Raw genomic sequence first — 18,154 nt, forward strand, 5'->3', positions numbered from 1 at the left:
TGGAAATTTGAGTTCATTTTTTTACTCTATTTCAAGGCGACCCTGACGATGCGGGATCGGAGTCCTGAGATGGTAAGGCGATTACGCTGGTAGCTGCTGGAGGCTTTCGCACGCCATGTGCACTTCCTCATCGTCAGTGAGGGTCACACTACCAAAGTTCAGAGGGCCAGTAGTGGAGTGTTAGTAAATCGGAGTTCTTCATAAACGCTATATGCTAATCCACTATCTGCTGAAATTGACGCAGATAAAGGGCCGCATTCACCCGGAATTTGGATTGCAAGCTCGCCCAGTACCTCATCAACATCAAGCAAAAGTTCTGGTCACTGTCATATTCCACAAGATTGTCGTGACCGTACATCATCTGGCCTTTACGGCTGTCTTCTGCGAGCTCTCATAGGCATTGAGAGCGTTGCTTGCCTCATCTTGCCCAGGTCATCAAGTGTTTGCGTTTTTCTTTTTTTCTTTCTTTCTTTGGGGGCCTAAACCAACATTCTAATCAGAAAATGGCAGGTGCTGTTGGGATCTCAGGGAACGTCAAGAGTCACTGAAACTCAGAAAGAAGATGTGCTGTAAAACGGATGGTAACATTGCCACACATCTCGCGTGGCTGCGGCCCACCATGGGGCTTAGGAGCCACAGCCCTGTGGGACCGCAGTGTCTCCCCTCAACGGTACCTCTTGAATGTCTCAGCAGAAGACAAGAGTTCGAATCCTCTGAAAGTACCATAAATAGCTTTTTTAGGTTAACGTCTCCGAGCCGAAACGTTTTGATTCGACATTCCAGCTGGGCTACTTCGCATGCACTAGGGCTAGACCGGCGTTCAATGACAAGAACGCAACGCGACTGCTCACCAAGTTTCACCCAGCAACTGAAAGTCCGTAAACTTCGAATACGCCTACGATATGCAATGCTTCCGACGGAAGGTGTAATTGAGTATGACATCTAGAAATGAAATATTTGCCGACTCATGCTGGCTCAGACTTGCCTTTACGGCGTCATCGCTGGAGACCTTGTATGTGAAGCCCGAACACAAGCTGCCGGCAAAGGGTTACTGCAAAGCAGAAACACACAGTTGCAGGCAACAGTGTTCAGGCGGGCACCAACTCGGAAGTATCTGTTTGTGTCATCACAGCCAGCTTCGGGTAACACTTGTCGCCCTTATAAACCTCAGGGAGCTATGAGCGTAGTACCCTTCGTCTTTCCGCTCTCCATCTTGGCAGTTCTTGAGCCGAATTGAATCTGGCAAACAGTTTGTAAGTAAGTATGGTTTCAGGCTCGCGACTCAAGTTATTACTTACTGCTCTCTTCTTCTCGCGGGCGACAGAGGACATGCCAAGCGCCTCTGCTAGTAGTCTCAAGACTCTCTTCCCAGGCTCGATTCCCGAGTCTGCCTCAGAGTACCCAAAGTCGCACTTCTCCCACACTGGACACTCGACGGCCCATTTGACAAACTCCTCATCGAGATAGGGGAACCGCACCTCGCGACTCCAATGGCTCATCGCTCTGTCATCGCGGCCCAAGTTCCGCTTCCCAAGCCGGCTGACGTCTAGCTTCAATTCGTCCAAGAGACCTGGGTAGCCTCTCCGTGAGAACGCCGTTGCATGTCGAACATAACCACCAAAGAGTTCATCGGCTCCAAGACCCGACAGAAGAACCCTCGCCGGGGTAGCGTAAGGAACTGCAGCATCTGACTGGCGGCTGTAGGCCATGCCGACGCCTCGGGCCGCAAAGTAGAGAGCATAAGCAATAGACAAGTCCATCTCAGTGTTGTGGGGGTACATGAGGGAGATCACTTGATCCCGATTGGCAAGTACTTCTTGGTACGGTACATCAACCTTCACTGGGTTAGAAGGGCATCAAGACAAGGAAGCGAGAACAACTCACGGCAATGAATCTCCACTGACGCTCTGGACAAACCGCAGATAGCTCCTCAAAGGACTTTCTGCCTGTTATCCTGTCGGGACAGGCTTCGAAGATACTCACGCCATCGGCAGCATTCTCCATACGCGATGCCAAACGAGGGTTCTCAAATGCGACATTGATGAGGTCGATACCTTGGTCCGCCGGTATTAGGTCGCTCGTCATGCGTGCTAGAACCGTGCAATCTAGCCCACCAGAGAAGAGCACCGAGATTCGTGTGTCGCCGTTCGCGTCCTTGGCTGGCGGCGGCGGCACATTCAAGACGCGAAGCCTCAGTGATTCGGTCAGCTGTTCCCGCACGGCCTGGACCGATAGTGAGGTTGCCGACAGAGGCAAGAACTCCGACGGCGGTAGGGTCACATTGAAGACGCCGATCTTGAGAACCTGCCATCGTAAGTAGCAAAACAGGACACACGTTACAGAAACGCGAAGCTTACCGTCTCCACGTCATCTTGTGACCACGGTCGAGGAACCAGCGACTGCCCGGTGGTGTCGCTCCATGCCGATAACTCTACAACGTAGATTCCATCTGCCTCAACCTCTGCCCATGCCGATGAGATAGACTCTGCAACGCTAGACAGTCTCAGTCCGTTTTCATGATTGGATAGCAATGACCGTCGCCCTAAACGGTCGCGGCCAAAGTAAAGCCGTGATGAATTTGCATCGAAATAGACGAAGGCGAACGGCCCCTCGATGCTCCGGAGTACCTCCAGAACGGCATCTTCACTGGTATCACGGCGACTAGCCGTGTTCAGTAAGTCGAAGATCGACTCGCCATCATTGCCTTGGACGGGAATCCCTCTGATCTTCCAAGCCTCGCCGTTCCAGCAGAGCACCGAGTCTGACGACGCGTCACGGAACGGCTGCTGGGTGACATGATCACCTCGAAGAGCGAGCACAGTAGAGGTGAAACTCATGAAAACAGGCTTCGCGTCGGAACCCTCAGGAAGTATCTTCAATCGACTGTTACCAAGATGATCTGGGCCGCGATTGCAGAGACAGGTACGCGTCGCTGTGGGCAGTGATTGGAAGTCATCGCGTGAGACCACAACATGAATTCCACACATTGTAGGCAGAATAAAGCGGAACGGGGATATTAACCCAAGGACAAGATATTTCTGTTGCCCGGAGTCGTTATGGAGTGAGATTGCCAGTGCGAGGTGTATCAGCAGCAGGCATGGTATTGGCCGGCTGCAAAACAGAATGTGAGGGCACCTCAGCAATCAGTGGAGCTGACGGTTATTTTTCGGTGTGCCGATAGATGAGCCCGCAAAGGCCCAAACGCCACTTTGAACATATTTAGCCACACACAAGCCACACAGCCATCAGTTCCATGACCACGGAAAAGGGCTTATAGCAAAAGGGGAAAGAAAAGAAAAAGTGGAATTGAAAACAATGTTAAATGAAAGATGATTGTCACTTGAGTAACTACAAGGATATGAGCAAGATGGTTGGTCGAATGCAAAGATGTGCAAAAACATATTCCGGAACGGGGAATTGAACCCCGAGCCTGACGGAGCCCTCGTATGAGAGCGTCAAATGTTGACCATTACACCATTCCGGATGAGGACTTGTTGAGAATCATTGACAATAGTATATACATAACGAATAACAAGCCGTTTTGAGGGCTTTGATTGGATCAGGTCATTAGAAACCAAGCAATAGTGGGGCCTGGCTCCAGGCGGGAGGCGGCAGCCAAGTTAGCTTTCTTTACAATGGAAAGGTTTTGAAACACTTCTTCTGGCAACCGCTACATGGTGAGGAGCATAGGTACTCAGGTACCTCATTATTAGTCACATAACTGCTGCATGCCGTTTGCGTTCAATCAGCGAGAGCGCTGCGCTAGGAAATGGTTAGAAGACGTGACAATACTTAGAGGCAGCTTGTAGTCAGCTGCTTCTACGAGAATCCGGTCAATATCCTCAGGAATCCAACGCTTTGTAGTTACTTAAACAACAGGGGGAAGTCATATAGACTAAGCTAAGATAGCGCGTTCGCCGCTTGTCATCGCCTTGGTGTGGGCCTCACCCCACTACATAGCTCTGTTGGATTTCATACACATTTAGGGCAATTGGGATTGAACATGTGAATTGTTTGGGAGCTCGTAACAGCTATCGATACTGGCATGTTCAGTATACCTACCATGCTTCGAATGCAATACATGAATATATATCTCATGAGCAAATCTCCGCAGAGGCAGATTCAACGGTCGTCTACTAGAAGATGAATGACATTCATTCCCAAAGGTTATCACGTCCCAGTACCTACCCATCTTATTCAAAAGTAAGTAGCTTTCTTAAAGCTTGCAGCCTGCCAACGAGGCCTAGTGCTGGATCCGCTCGCCATTAGTGCATCGCGCATGATTTTGCCACCCTTAACTAAATTATACGTTGATTACAAAATAATGGTTTAGGTATATAATTAGGCAATCGATTCAATTAGATCTATCTGCTTAGTATTTTATGCTAAAATAGTATCCAAGAGGTCCAACCTTCGATTCTGTTGATTCTGTCTAAAACAAGTAAGTTATAAAGGCCTCGTACTTCTAGTCACTGTAACACCGAACATACCTTTGCCTTAGATCAAAGACCTTAGGAGCCCAAGCAGACAGCGGTACCCGAAATGGTCTTTCCGAACAGGAGCGGGCTGTTGTTCCACTGAACATATCCGGCTTGGTACGGACCGCAGTCCTGGTCTGTCCAGTAGGTACCGTCGTTGAGGTGGTTGATAGTGACGACAGTACTCCACTGGTCCTTGGTGTTGACGCAAAAGTAGACGTACACGCCATTATTGTTGTAACCGAAATAAGGTGCGCCTTTACCCTTTCCAAGCCAGAAGCCCGAGTTGCCAGTCAACCTGTTTCGGAACTGCTGGACGCCACTGTCGACTCCTTGTCGGTTCAGAGCGCCCTGGAAGCGCCAACAGTCGGTGGGACCGATAGCAGCGCGCGAGTTGAGGCCCTCATTGCGGGATTGGAGCGGCGGCGGGGCAGTAGGCTTAAAGGTAAACACCTCGTTGGTGTCGACGAAGGTGAGAGTGGTAGTGCCGTCCGCGTTGTTGATGCCAGTGAAGGCACCGTTAGGGAGGGCCGGCACGTCATCCTGTACAGGAGCCGCTTTGCCGAGGGCAGAAAGAGTTAAGACGAGAAGGCTGCTGACGGAGACACGCATGATGAGCTTTGTGAAACTGAGGATGAGACATGAAGGTGATTTTGCACGTTTGAGAGGCGACATTGCACGTTTAAGTAGGTATATAGTCTCTTGATAAACACCTGATGCTGACAGGATGTGGACCCTGCGAAGAGCTAGTCCTTCTTTCGGGTTGCCGTATACCATCGACTGCGAGTGGGCTACAGGTCCATTATGAGCCACAAATTGGTCCACAATTTCTCCAAACTCAGTGGAAAATAGGATTGGGGTTGAAAGGAAGTTTACACTGTTCCTAAATGGCTACAATCCCGCAGGCTATGCATTTGTAGCCCGTAGCCTACTCGCAGTCGATGGTATAGACCTCCACTTTGTTCCGGTAGGAATGACTTCAAAATAAGCACTAGGCCGAGCCGAATGCGATATTTGGTTGTCGTCAAAATGTTTAGTACACTGTGAAACCTTTTTAGTCTTTCTCTACGATCACACCTAAGCATGATTATTGCCAAGCCTTTAAGTTGCGTTTCGGTCGTGTATTTCGTGTTTAGCTGGAAAGTCTTTCCTCTTGCGACAGGCGTCAGGCTTCAAAGAGTGTCGGTCTTGGTGAGATCCGTATCTAGCGGTTCTAGAGTAATGATTGTCTCGACTGGTGGATATGATGGCACTACTCGTTAGTACTAAGATTGATTTAATGGAAGTTCTCATCAGCCTTCCGTGGTACTGTCGTCGCTTGTATTGTTAGATATCCTGCTGCAAGGGGAACAGGGCCCTAACCCTTAAAGAACGTTGTTAGGCTTATGTCAAGCTGACATTGGCATTTGATGCCAGGATGAGCTCTTTCACCGCTACGCTCGCCCCGGCACTGTGTCTGTGCACATAAGCCTCGAGTGGTATCAGAATCCTTTGACAACGGACATCGACTGCACATGGCCTGCGACCACAGCTGTACAGGGGCATGGCAAAGCCGAATTTCCCCACCCAAATTAGGCATCAAAAATGACGGTCATTCAAGGGGCGCACGCCATTTAGTTCACGCACGTGTAGCTGATAGATGACTAGTTAATAGCAACATCATTAATAGGGCTATAAGAAAGACCCTTCCTCAGAGCTTAATACACTATTATTATTGCCCTATGAATCCAATAATTTCCGCAGCAAGTTTCCTATGGGCAGGCCAGGCTTTCGAGATTACAGAATCTGACACATTTTCATTGAACAGTCAGCGGGGGCTCGTGATATATGACGCCATTGCCGAAGGAGAGGTGACGTTAGACGCCTGGCGAAGAGGGCACTGCGACTCATTGCAAGCTTTCTAGGCTTCACTGGGTCGCGTGTCGCGGCCAGAAGCCATCGCCGTGCCGTCACAGGCCTCTGCTGACTGTTCAATGGAACTTTTCAATGGGACTATGACAGTAGCTAGGTGAAAGGCAGAGAATCCGTATCGTTGTCGGTTGTGTTAGTAAGGTACTTAGATAACCTATGACCCAAGGATGCTAATTATGAATAGTCGAGCCGCCGTGGGTGCCAAGGAACCAAACTCAGGGCTTACTTTCACAAGACCCTTTGCAGCAAACTGTCGTCAAGTTGCTATGTATTATGTTCTCATAAACTCTCAAAAGTTAATTCTGGTTACTCGAACTGCAATGACTTCCAAGGAGATTACGACCAGTTCAGCAGCGTACTAGACCTTCCATGTGCCTTGAACAACCCCCTCGAAAAGTATAATTAACATCCTTGGAGACAATGTTGCCAGTGAGATGGAATCTCACCAGGGATATCTGACGTCGCTTGTTTGGCACGATGAATGGCAGAAATCCCTTTTCAAAGCTGCAAGGTTTTCTATGTTATCCGCTTAAGGGGCTTTAGCCATCACCCTCTCAGGAAGTTGCCACAGGCTTTAGGGACCAAGCATGACTACTGTCATGCCCGTCCGTCCGTTGACGGAGGTTACGCCGGCTTATCACTGTCGCAGCAGCCAATGCTCAGTACCTTACTCAAGGTTGCCGTATCGAGCAATATGGTCTGATTTGTTTATTCGCATCTAGGGGTCTACAGGCGCCTGAGGTCCTCTTATAGGTTAATCATAGACATTTGTCCCAGACAACCCATCAAACCGCCAAATTTCTTGTTTTGTGTCCTCAATCACACACTATCATGTTATCGTGTTCGAAACCTCGGACCTTTTTTCCGCTACTTATCATTAGGGATACTGTTTCATGGGTGTTGATTGCCTCAGTAGACAGAAACAGCAATAAATTGCGATGTGACATAATGTGCGCCCACAATGATATTTCAAGGCCACAGACTACGAAATCATACTCTATTATTAATCAACTTATTTGGTAGATTTGTTCAAATCGGGCTAATCGTTAGCGGAGTTTGGCTTTTTGTAAATCGGGCTCCCGGGCAGATCACTAATCCCCGGCGCAATGTCCTCGTCCAACCACGTCATTATAGAGTGGAATTAGTAATATTTGTTTTGGGGATATTTTACTTAGTGCCTTCTTCTTGATTACTTTCAGTCTAGTCCATATCTCCACCCTTCAAAGCTTTCGAGCCATACAGCACTAATAAACAAATACCAGCCAGCGAATTTGCGTGTCATTTGAGGCTTCAAGCCTTCAAATTACGCCGGTGAACTAGTTAGAATCTTTACAGTCACTTGAAGGAAGGATAGGTAGCCATTGCCTCTAACTGTTTGGGAAAACAAATAACCCGAAAACATCATACCAAGAAGCCACACATTTGAAATAGGAATACCTCGGCTGAAAATGACCAGAGGGGCAGTGAGGGGTTTGGATCGTTTCCTTAAGTCAGTATTGTCGTGTGCCGTCACTTGTTGAGGTTATCAATGAGACTCTCAGAATAATTCACTCAGGATTTTGCTGAATGGATATAAAAACTGACCCTCGAGGGTACTCGATGATGTTCTTTCTAATGTATCTACAAGTCCCTTGTTTTACTGGTCGGTGGTTGATTCGGCTGACTTCGGCGGTCATTCGTTAATCTCTCGGCAATTTCTCCGTCTCTTTGCCTGGGTGACTATTTCTTCCTGTCATGCATCACTTGTATCATTGTGTTACTTGCCCCGATGCATTTCACCCGAAGTTCAGGTCGTCGTTGCTCAACATAACGCGTGTCTACCCGCCAGACGTTGGCATTGTGTCTTTAATAGGCCCTGTACATTGATACGAAGTAATAATCTAACCAAGAAACTGCACTAATTATGTTTGCTTTTTGCATACTCCCGGTAAAATGAACACTTGATGCGCTCTTGTTGTGTCTGTGGGCTCCCCACATATGATGCCTCGGGGTCCAGTCTTGAGTCCACCGAACGCTTACGAAGTCCGCAACATTGTAACAGCCATTCCAAACTCCGCACAATTCTCTCGTTTCCAATGTGTTTTCTTTCTCTTTAAGATACAATCCCCTGCAAACACTCACATACACTGACGAGACGTGGAAGAAAGACATGCTGCAAACTCCGCGATTTCTTTAAAAATCAGTAATGAAGACGCCGCCTTGGTCCCATGATTAGTGAACGAGATTAAAGCTTGACGGCTGGAAGTCAATGCATCGCGCTGCTACAAATAAGTTGTTACCTGGCCCAGACAATCGAAAACCGTTGATCTATGGGATCCAAAACGGACGATTATCGTATGCAAGTCGTGAACTAAATATGGCCTCAAATCCTAACAATCAGAGACCACGGTTCCCTGTTTCTAGTCTCAAAAACGACGGCTGGTCCACAGAAGACGAAGCAACAGCGACCTGTCTCTGTGGTGCCGTACAGCTTGTTTTCGTAAGTCTCTACGAACCATTCTTACGACATCACTCTAACATCCTACGCCAGCCGACCCATGGCCCAGGTCTGGGTACACGGGGCCTTTGTCACTGCGCCGACTGCCGCAAGATTAGTTCTTCAATGTTCTGTTCCATTTTTGTCGTCGATGACAATTACCTACGGCACGTGCGGGGCAGAGAGAACCTCAAGACATTCAGCCAGTCGCGGACGACAGCTTCCAGCAATACCATGACTAACTATTTCTGCAATACCTGTGGCGGTCTTCTGTACCGTGTGAGCTCGGGACTTCCCGGGAAGAGCATACTGCGATTGGGCACCATTGATGACATCAGCCTGGCCGAGACGAAGATGAAGCCGCAGATCGAGATTTTCACCGAAAGCCGGGTAGGCTGGCAGGCCCCGCTTGATGGAATCAAGCAATCGAAGGGCGGTACTGCTCCGGAAGACGGAGCATAGCTTTGTGAACTGTATCCGGGGCTTTGAGATTAAGGTTACGTGCATAAAGATACAAATCGAACGAAAAATCCCTATGTATCTTAGATGTAATGAGCCACATACTCAAGTACTTAGACTGATTGTAACTTGTCTGCTGTCATTCAGGGCTTCCGCTACATGTGGCCAAGATCAGCATTGCTGCTGGGGTATTACCCGCCAGCGTACATACACTAATAAAACAACGCCCTCTTCGTTGCCCTGCTTCAGTTGGAAAATTCGGAGTGGTCTTCCACTTTTCCTTGTCCTCATCTGGAAGGAGGTTTAAGCGGAGTAGCCAAACCACGGCTCGCCGCCTTGAACCCATGTAGCAGTGTTGATAGTTTTCTTCCTGTCGTCGTAGGAACGGTTCCCGAGATCGAAAATGGCCATGCTTTTGCCTCTTGCGGTTCGGGGCGCTTTACTCTGTGCCCTTAATCTACCGGTCATTTGTGAGCCACAACCTCAAACAAAAGCTTTTATCTGAGGCAAAACTTCAAAACTCTAGGCAAACAGGTAAGCTCTGGATGGTTTCAAGATTACTCGGGCAAAATGATGCAAAATTTTGATGCATTATGTGTTTGCTTTTCTATTTTATGAACATAAATTAGGATGTGCTTGAAAACACGCAGCCCGCCTTCTGGACTCTACCCCTCCAACAAGCGATTCAGCATCTCTGCAGGAGTCCGCTTCGGTCCACCAATTTCTTTAACCTCCTTGCTCGTCGTGGCAGTAACACACACCCCTTTCCACATTGTCATCAATCCATACCGCATAGATCTCAAGACAGTCTTGGACTGTCCCGGTCCTCCAAAGCCACTGGCTACAAACGCCTCGATGAAGCTCAGGTCTTGATAAACCACATCCTTCACCTCTGTGCCAATGTGTTTCTCCACCAGTTTGACAATCTGTTCTCCGGTGATGTCTTCGGGGCCGTTCAAAACATACTTTGCTCCGCTGTGAGGGCTCGGATCATCTAAAGCCAGAAGCCGGGCTGCGAAGACGCCAACCTCAACCGGGTCATTGGGTGCAACGGGTGCGTCCTTCGCCGCCATCAGACTCAGAGTGCCCAGCTCGCCAGTTTCCTTGTACCGTTTAATGTACTGAGCAGCCGGAGCAAGATAGCCATCTAAAAATGCATTCGGCTGAAGGGAAGTCCACTTCAAAGCGCCGAACTCGGCGGAGCCAAGCATGGCCTCAATAGCCCAATGGGCGCGCGGATAGTATGAGCCGAAATCCGGACGAACAGCCGCCGCTGTAGTCGAGATACGCACAACGTATTCGACACCAGCATTCAGTGCGGCGACGTGAAAGGCCGACTCTTCGGCAAACTGGTTTGGTGCGAGGTGGGGTGCGATGAAGGCACGTACGACCTGATGCTCGCGCAACCAGTCGGCGGTAATCTCGGTCCAATTTTGCTCAATGACGGTAACGCCAGGAATTTTGGCGAGGTTCTGAGCCGTAGAGCTGTCGGCTGATCTAGTAAGGGCGAGGACTCGATGGTCGGAAAGGGCCTTGCTCGCTTTCAGCAACTCGGGAAGGGCTTCCGTCACACCTCGACCAGTGTTTCCTGTCGCGCCGACGATGAGAATTGCTGGGGCCATGGTTGGTAATGGTCGTAGTGACAATGATTATGGTGATTTAAGAGTTGTAGAAATGCCTGCCATAGCCGAATGGGAACGGCGTTTGCTGCTGTGGCGGCATCGTCTTTATACTTCGTTATTGTCCATAACCGTTTACTAGCTGCGGATCCGAGTCTCCGCAAGGTCCCATGCGTTCATCTTGGACTATAAACTTGCTTAGAAATCTACATACTCATTCCTCCGCCGCTACGGACTATTTGCGTCAGGGGCAAAGCTTGTGGAAGGATACACGCGCTTCGCCGATCGATTATAAGATGCCCAAATCCACATGCCACCTAGATGTAGGAGCCTCGTATTATTTCTATGTCTCACCACCGCAAGGACAATAACAACAACGTGTCTTTTTCGTCAAAGGATGGCGATCAAGTATCTCATCACAGGTGCGACTGGAGGTCTTGGCAAGCATGTGCTTCGCTATTTCGTCGAAAATGTACCTTTATCTGAATTTGCTGCTGCATCGTCCAAGTCTTCAAACAAATCCATGTTTGAGGACCGCGGAATCGCTTTCCGTCATATCAACTACGACGATTCCAAATCGCTTGATACGGGACTGCACGGTGTCGAGAACCTGCTTTTTATCAGCTCCGTTGGAAGTGCACGGATCGAGCAGCATAGCAGACTTATAGATGCTGCCAAGAAAGCAGGGGTGAAGCATGTATGTTTGAAGACCACCTTTTACGTTTATGATCAGCGTCGAAGTATTAACAAATGCAGGTATGGTATACATCGCTCGCTTTTGGTGGTTTCGGGAATAACTCGCGATCTCCAATACAAGCAGAGCATGTACTTACAGAAAAGTTGCTCAAAGAGTATGTTGTTGACCGCCTACCCAAGCACAGATGAATGATTGATCTCACCACAACTAATCATCATAGGTCCGGTCTTACATATACCTCCATCAGGGAAGGTATATACATGGAAGCATTTTCTGTCTTTCTTGACTGGCACCCGGAAACGACAAAACTCATCCTCCCTGCGGACGGGGAGGTAGCATATACTCTCCGTGCTGACCTTGGAGAAGGCACCGCTCGCATCATGATTCGCGGCGGTTATGAAAATCAAATTGTTCTGTTTACAGCAGAGGAGGCAATTGGTGCCAAGGAAATAGTAGACATTATCAATGAGACTACTGCTCGGCAGGTTAAGCTTGAAGTTGTCTCACGGGAGGAGTACCTTCATCTAAGCACTACGCAGGACGAGGGTGGCAGGCCCAGGGAATACTTTGAGATGATTGCTACTATATGGGACGACATTGTCGATGGAGCGTTATCTACAACCCACCCGTTGTTGCACGAGATTTTAGGGAGAGAACCTACTAAACCTCGAGATGCCCTGAGGCAGTTATTGGTGGAGAACAGAGATTACGTATATCCATAGGGTTATAGAGGTAGAAAAACCTAATGTCTACTAAATAGTAGAAGCAGAAGCGTCAAGATAAGTTACTTACTGATGAGTTTTCTTGTAAAACTCTAGATGTGAGAAGAATAAGGAGATGCTTAGGAATAAAACAATAGCTTTGAAGATTACTATCAGATTAAAGCCGTGTAATTTAGAACCTTGGTCACCTCAGGGGACTAATAACTTTTGCTTCCTAAGAATTCATACATCCTAAATCAGCTCATAAAGGATTCTAAGAGAATCACATTTACTTCATCGATTTGAAGAATTCCCGCAGCAATTTTCCGGTGGACAGGCTACGATGTCGAGATCACCGAATCTTGCAGCTCTCATGCTGACTACGAACTCTCAACATCGCTGATGGCAGGGTGCCATGCATCGCGCAAAAGCAGGCTGGATTTACTCGGGCTCAGACCGAGCAGGTCTCTAATCTATTATTCTTTCCTCAAAAGCATGTCGTATGCCCACTTAGAGAACTCTATCGCCTTCGCGTCTACAAAGGTAGTAGTGAGGTCGGCAACATATATCGCCACAGGCGCCCATAGGATGAACGCTAACAAGATGCCAAATATGTAGGATATCTCAGAGTCTCCGCCACCGACAAGACCTACAGTCCACCGAGCTATGACCAAGCCTAATGAATAAAGGAGTGGGCCATGGATCATATATAATGAGAAAGAGATCTTGCCCATGTATTGAGAGAAACGGTTTGTGAAAAGAATCTGCAAGAATGTGGCTTGGTCGACAACGAGCACTGTTAGTACTGCACCGATTGGTATCACGAGGACCTCTTGGAATCTTTCTGGAACCCATGATACTAAGGTCGCATAGCCGGGTGCCTGCGCCGCCTGCTCCATGTCTTCGGGCATGCTGAGCAGCCACAGCGAAGTCAAGAATGATACGAGCCCAACGCCCCGTCCCAGAACTCGATAAGGGGTACTGCCTCGCTTCGAACGTACAACCCTATCCAAGGGCGATGTGGCCCGGTATTGTGGCTCAGACCGCAGGGATGCCCACCGCCATTGTCTGCCTTCGAGCTCGAAATGCAGATCACACAAGAACATGCCGCTGAGGAACAAGAACATACCCCAATAGACAAAGACCAATTGGAGATAGATCGCTAAGCTTAGGGCGAAGAGCATCCTGACTTTGTTGTGGACTCTAGTGAAGGCTGTCAAGAACATGAACACCACCATGGAGCTCATAAATTCGAGTGGAATAGTCCAGAGATGGGGATCATAAATAGGTTCTGGCACGTCGGAATCGGCACGAACATGAAGTTGGCCGATGGGGTCGGTGGTGATGATCTCGGCCAGAATGTAGTGCTGCAGCTGCCTCCACAGCGAGTCAAAGTGCGGCGGAACCCTCGTCGGATAAACCACACCCGGTAGCCCCTGGTCGGGGAACAAGTTGAGGTATGTCATTATAGCGGTGACGAAACTAACCACAGCGACTGGGAGGAAGAGCCGGGTATGGCGGCGGAAGACAGACGACGCGATGGCCGAGCCTGCTTTCTCAAACTCCCCCCGACGGGCCAACGTCAGGAAGTGGTGCGATATTGTGTAGCCGGACACGACGAAGAAGACGCAGACCGGAGCGAGCCCTGAAACAACAAGCCGTAGGATGGGGAGTTGGTACAGCCACCATCGCCGAGGCGAGTTCGGTGACCATGCTAACAGGATGTCCCATGAGAAGCACGCCAGGCCGATATGAACGAGCACAACACATAACGCTGCGATACCGCGCAAACCGTCTTTGACAATATGTTAGCCTGGCAAGCGTAGATAATGAGTATAGTCATTGTTACCTAGCCAAGCCGTAGGGCGAAGCGGCTTTGCCTTATTTTCTTTTGGTCCCAGGAAACTTGGCACCAGAAAGGAGAGAGCTCTCAAAAACCTTGTCAAGGCATCTCGGCGTCGTGTGTTAATGGGAAGTAACGAGTCTTCTGCCTCCGATATTGAGTCGTCCTCCGTCTCATCGACCAAGGGCTTGAATTCTTCGCTCGAGTCGAAATCCCCCAGCGGATTGTACGGATACCGCCCGTCCGTATCGTCGGAGTCGTTGCGCGGTTGGAGGAAAGAAGGCAACATGGCCATACGCAACTGGACTCGATTTCAACGGAAGCTAACTTGAAAACAGAGAGGTGAGGGAGGAAGTTTGAGCTTGTTACATTCGGCCTGTGTGGTTGCCAAGGACGATGAGCGAAGAAAGCAGATGTTGGAAGAACATGGAAATGTTGTCCGAGGGCAATTACAGTACAGATGGAGCAAGGTTCGGGTGTACGTCACTACTTAAAGGGACGAGATCGAGCTGCACAGCGCTGCAATGGGCTTCCAGACAGAAGTATCTAAGCCATGCTTTACTCGCCTGGTGAGAAAGCAGCAAAGTCCATAAGCGGTAATTCGGAGGAAGCGTTTCATCCGATAAACAGCGTTCGGGGTGGTCCGTACTGGTAAGTAGACGAGTTCAGACGACCCCTAGAAAGGCTAATCGCGAGACATGATTCCTCGGCTACTTCTCAGATGCTCTACTCGTCGACCTGAAGCTTTGGGATTTAGCCTTTGCGTTGTTTGAAAGGTGTTGTCACGAATCTGTGTGAAGTTAGACCCCTGTTGAGAATTGTACAGGATGCGATGAAACCCAGCATGAGCTCGCGCATCCTCCAAAAGCTCTGAATACCACGCGGTATCCAAGGTTGGCAATGAATGTAATTTGATTTACCACGTGGATGAGATGTTTCCAGCCACTTTGGTCGCGGCTAGTATTCCACGGTCAGCCGGACGTGCGGTTGCATCTCTGAAGCGCTCGGCAGGGGCCGAGTAATTTGGAAATCTCGTCTGATGTATTTGCGCCTATTAGGTTTGCGCAGGAAGCGGCCTTGAAACGGTGGTGCGGTTGATCGCTAAGATGTGGTAGATGGGATGCCAGTCGTACTGACTTATCCTTGCTGGGCAGTCGGACTGAGCCCAGAAAATTGCTGTAGTTCGTGTTGGAGGTTTTGTATTTGCGAAGATGCCTTCTACATCTAAATCTCTCAAGTGGCCCCCGACAGAATGAAAAGTTGTTCGACCAAAGTTGCAGCGACGTGAATCCTTCTAACAACAGCGTTCAGAGACCTGCATCTTCGTCCATAGAATTTGTGTCCGCCGGCTGGAACAGGAGACTTAGTCAGGCTGGTAAAACGTCTCCAGCATCTTTTAGCGGCCGGCGGCCTTTTACTGACTCCCGGCCTGTCGGTTCGGGGTGCCGAATCCACGCTGTTGGTACGCCGAGATCGACCAGCTTCGATCATGTTAGGGGGCATATCCCTGGCAAAGCCCTGGTTGGTATGCTAGCAGAGAGTGTCGGTTAGGGGATACGAGGGATACAGGGCATCCAGGCGCAAGGGTGAAGCCCGTACCTGTTTCTATTGGGTTGATCAATGGCTACTCAGGCTTGATGGATGAGGCCTGTGCGTTTTGCAATGGCAGGGTGCACAATTGCATTCGACATGGTAATACCAACATAAAGTAGACATGAAGTCATTCCAATCAGTACCAGAGAGCTTCGTACAAAATGGTTTGGTTTTCAAGCCCACGTAGCTGCGAGTAGTTTTACCCATCTGCCTTGACGATAATTCCTCTATTTCGGCCAGACTAAGCGGAGGTTTGAGCAGTCGTATGAAAGGCAGTAAGAAGTCATCTATGATCAGAACCAAGTCCATTGTGGAGAACTACCATCACAAACTCCGAGGCTGCGTGCGTTTTTGTGCACTTCTTGTTGTTACGTGTATGTTTTCCGCGGAGTAGCTTTCTTCTCTGCCGTTCTTATCCGTAATCTCACGTTATAAACCCTCCTTTGGCCTATCTTGGTACTGGATGGTGCAGTGCAAGACGGGAACGAGCGGGGCGCGATGATGGCAGCAGCGGCAACCAGAGCAGATGACCAGTCTTTTCTGGGGAGATCTGGGGAAATTCCCCAACCATGTTATGCAATTGGAACGCCAGCCGCGAAGACCCGGACTTGGCGGTTGTGGTCAGCCCAGTGTTGGACGACAACATCACGCCACTCTCCAGATCAACCCCATCATGCGACAGTGCCATCATCATCGGCTCAGTGAGAGCTCGGGAAGATATGACATAAAAAGACCACTTTTTCCCCCGGAATTCGATCGACGCTAGGACAAACTCACCAAAATGGCCTCCAGAAGAGCGTGTAAACAGTTATGGCACATTCAGCCCAACACAAGCGCAATCATAAACCGAAGCATTCCCAAACCCGCGGTGCCCATCGGCAAACTCCTACCGACAGCGTCATGTCTCCTCCCGAAAACCCGTCTTATAACTCAATGCCAACAATCAAGTTTCTACTCATCGCAACCTCGAATTCGCCAATACTCAAGTCATGCTCCTGAGACGTCGAAACACCCGATCCCGAAATGGACCCCGCCGGATGACCCCGCCTCTCGGCCCGTAATAGTACTGGGTGCAGGGGTTCTCGGCCGCCGTCTTGCCGTAATGTGGGCCTCCACCGGCCGTCCGGTTATTTTGCAGGACATCAACCAGAAAGCGCTGTCTTCCGCAATAGTCTACATCGGCGATGCGCTGACGACTGTTTGCGCGGTGCGTGAAACGCGTCCGGGCCGCGTGACGACTAGCACAGTTCTCGAAGAATCTTGCGCTGCGAACCCGTGGATGGTCATCGAGGCCCTACCAGAGGACCCAGAGATCAAGCGGGAGATGCTTGGAAAGGTTGATTCACTCGTTCCAGAGGACTGCATCCTTGCCTCGAACAGCTCTACATGGCCTACCTCGGCCCTGAGAACATTGATTTCCCGTCCAGAGCGACTTCTCAATACACACTACCACCTCCCGCCGCGTAACACATACGTGGAGCTCATGACTTGCGGTGCAACCGACAAAGATCTCATGCCTTTTCTCAAGAAGCAGATGCGCAGTGTAGGCTTCACCCCACTCGCGCTGCCTCATGAGTCTGTAGGCTTTGTTTTCAACCGCATATGGTCGGCCGTCAAGTCAGACACCCTGAAGGTTCTGCAAGCCGAACTAGCGTCGCCGCACGATATTGATGCGCTCTTCCGAGACTTCTTCCATGCTGAGAAGGGTCCATGTGAGAAGATGGATGAGGTTGGCTTAGACACGGTGTGGCAAGTCGAGAGGAACAGGGTGAACATGGGTGTCGTGGATCCGAAAAATGCGGGGTACACTGACTGGCTGGAGGAGAACTTTATCTCAAGGGGAAGATTAGGAGAAAAGACAGGGGATGGCTTATACTCTGCAGAAGAAAGAAGGTTGTTGGCCCAGAAGAGAGCATTGACGAAGAGTTCGTATTTGAAGTTACGCTGACGATTTCCATAATGGCGATATAGGATGATTCTGAAGGAACTGGAGATCCTGAAGGGGCACCTTGATACTTAGGCAATCTAGGGAAAGCTAACACGACCTAATATATTTCAATTGTCTCAATCGTATCATATTTTTAGGCGTCGTTTGCAGGTCTATCATTCAAATGCCCGGGGAGCTCGCAGTAGTCTTCATCGAAGGGACGATACGGTTACGATACGGTGAGAGCGAACAAGAGGAGACCTCAAAAATTGAAAAAACTACTTACATATGACCGACAAGTGCTTGTCTTGTGATTTTGGCGCCAATTTAAGGTATAAGCTTCTGGCGGCCTCCTGCCTTACGTTCATACTTTATACTCGATTTTCACTAGCTTGTCGCCCCCGCTTCTCCATCCGAAGGCAAATGACCAGCGATAAATAAGAAGCCTTT

The 18,154-nt window shown here is 49.3% G+C and overlaps 7 protein-coding genes across 7 annotated transcripts; 3 read left to right on the forward strand and 4 right to left on the reverse strand.

The window, feature by feature from the left end:
- Positions 1 to 1,167: 1,167 nt before the first annotated feature.
- On the reverse strand, positions 1,168 to 2,987 carry CTRU02_208214 (asparagine synthase related protein; the record flags this gene model as incomplete). Its single annotated transcript, XM_036725848.2, has 4 exons — positions 1,168 to 1,239; positions 1,299 to 1,835; positions 1,885 to 2,304; positions 2,358 to 2,987. 4 exons carry the CDS (start codon positions 2,985 to 2,987, stop codon positions 1,168 to 1,170), a joined length of 1,659 nt encoding a protein of 552 aa, XP_036582562.2.
- Positions 2,988 to 4,511: 1,524 nt separating this feature from the next.
- Positions 4,512 to 5,090, reverse strand: CTRU02_208215 (uncharacterized protein; the record flags this gene model as incomplete). Its single annotated transcript, XM_070205054.1, has 1 exon — positions 4,512 to 5,090. One exon carries the CDS (start codon positions 5,088 to 5,090, stop codon positions 4,512 to 4,514), a length of 579 nt encoding a protein of 192 aa, XP_070061129.1.
- Positions 5,091 to 8,745: 3,655 nt separating this feature from the next.
- On the forward strand, positions 8,746 to 9,327 carry CTRU02_208216 (uncharacterized protein; the record flags this gene model as incomplete). The annotated part of the gene is made up of 2 exons (XM_036725846.1): positions 8,746 to 8,868; positions 8,893 to 9,327. 2 exons carry the CDS (start codon positions 8,746 to 8,748, stop codon positions 9,325 to 9,327), a joined length of 558 nt encoding a protein of 185 aa, XP_036582560.1.
- Positions 9,328 to 9,989: 662 nt separating this feature from the next.
- CTRU02_208217 (NmrA-like family protein) lies at positions 9,990 to 10,946 on the reverse strand (the record flags this gene model as incomplete). Its single annotated transcript, XM_036725845.1, has 1 exon — positions 9,990 to 10,946. One exon carries the CDS (start codon positions 10,944 to 10,946, stop codon positions 9,990 to 9,992), a length of 957 nt encoding a protein of 318 aa, XP_036582559.1.
- A 307-nt stretch (positions 10,947 to 11,253) lies between these two features.
- Positions 11,254 to 11,828, forward strand: CTRU02_208218 (NmrA family protein; the record flags this gene model as incomplete). Its single annotated transcript, XM_036725844.2, has 2 exons — positions 11,254 to 11,640; positions 11,700 to 11,828. The coding sequence occupies 2 exons, from the start codon at positions 11,254 to 11,256 to the stop codon at positions 11,826 to 11,828; spliced, it is 516 nt and encodes a 171-aa protein (XP_036582558.2).
- Positions 11,829 to 12,817: 989 nt separating this feature from the next.
- CTRU02_208219 (hard surface induced protein 3) lies at positions 12,818 to 14,479 on the reverse strand (the record flags this gene model as incomplete). Its single annotated transcript, XM_036725843.1, has 2 exons — positions 12,818 to 14,136; positions 14,191 to 14,479. 2 exons carry the CDS (start codon positions 14,477 to 14,479, stop codon positions 12,818 to 12,820), a joined length of 1,608 nt encoding a protein of 535 aa, XP_036582557.1.
- A 2,079-nt stretch (positions 14,480 to 16,558) lies between these two features.
- On the forward strand, positions 16,559 to 17,725 carry CTRU02_208220 (3-hydroxyacyl-dehydrogenase; the record flags this gene model as incomplete). Its single annotated transcript, XM_036725842.1, has 1 exon — positions 16,559 to 17,725. One exon carries the CDS (start codon positions 16,559 to 16,561, stop codon positions 17,723 to 17,725), a length of 1,167 nt encoding a protein of 388 aa, XP_036582556.1.
- Between the last annotated feature and the right edge of the window lie 429 nt (positions 17,726 to 18,154).

Source organism: Colletotrichum truncatum, assembly GCF_014235925.2.
Source record: "Colletotrichum truncatum strain CMES1059 chromosome Unknown Contig_0005, whole genome shotgun sequence".
Taxonomy (NCBI): domain Eukaryota; kingdom Fungi; phylum Ascomycota; class Sordariomycetes; order Glomerellales; family Glomerellaceae; genus Colletotrichum; species Colletotrichum truncatum.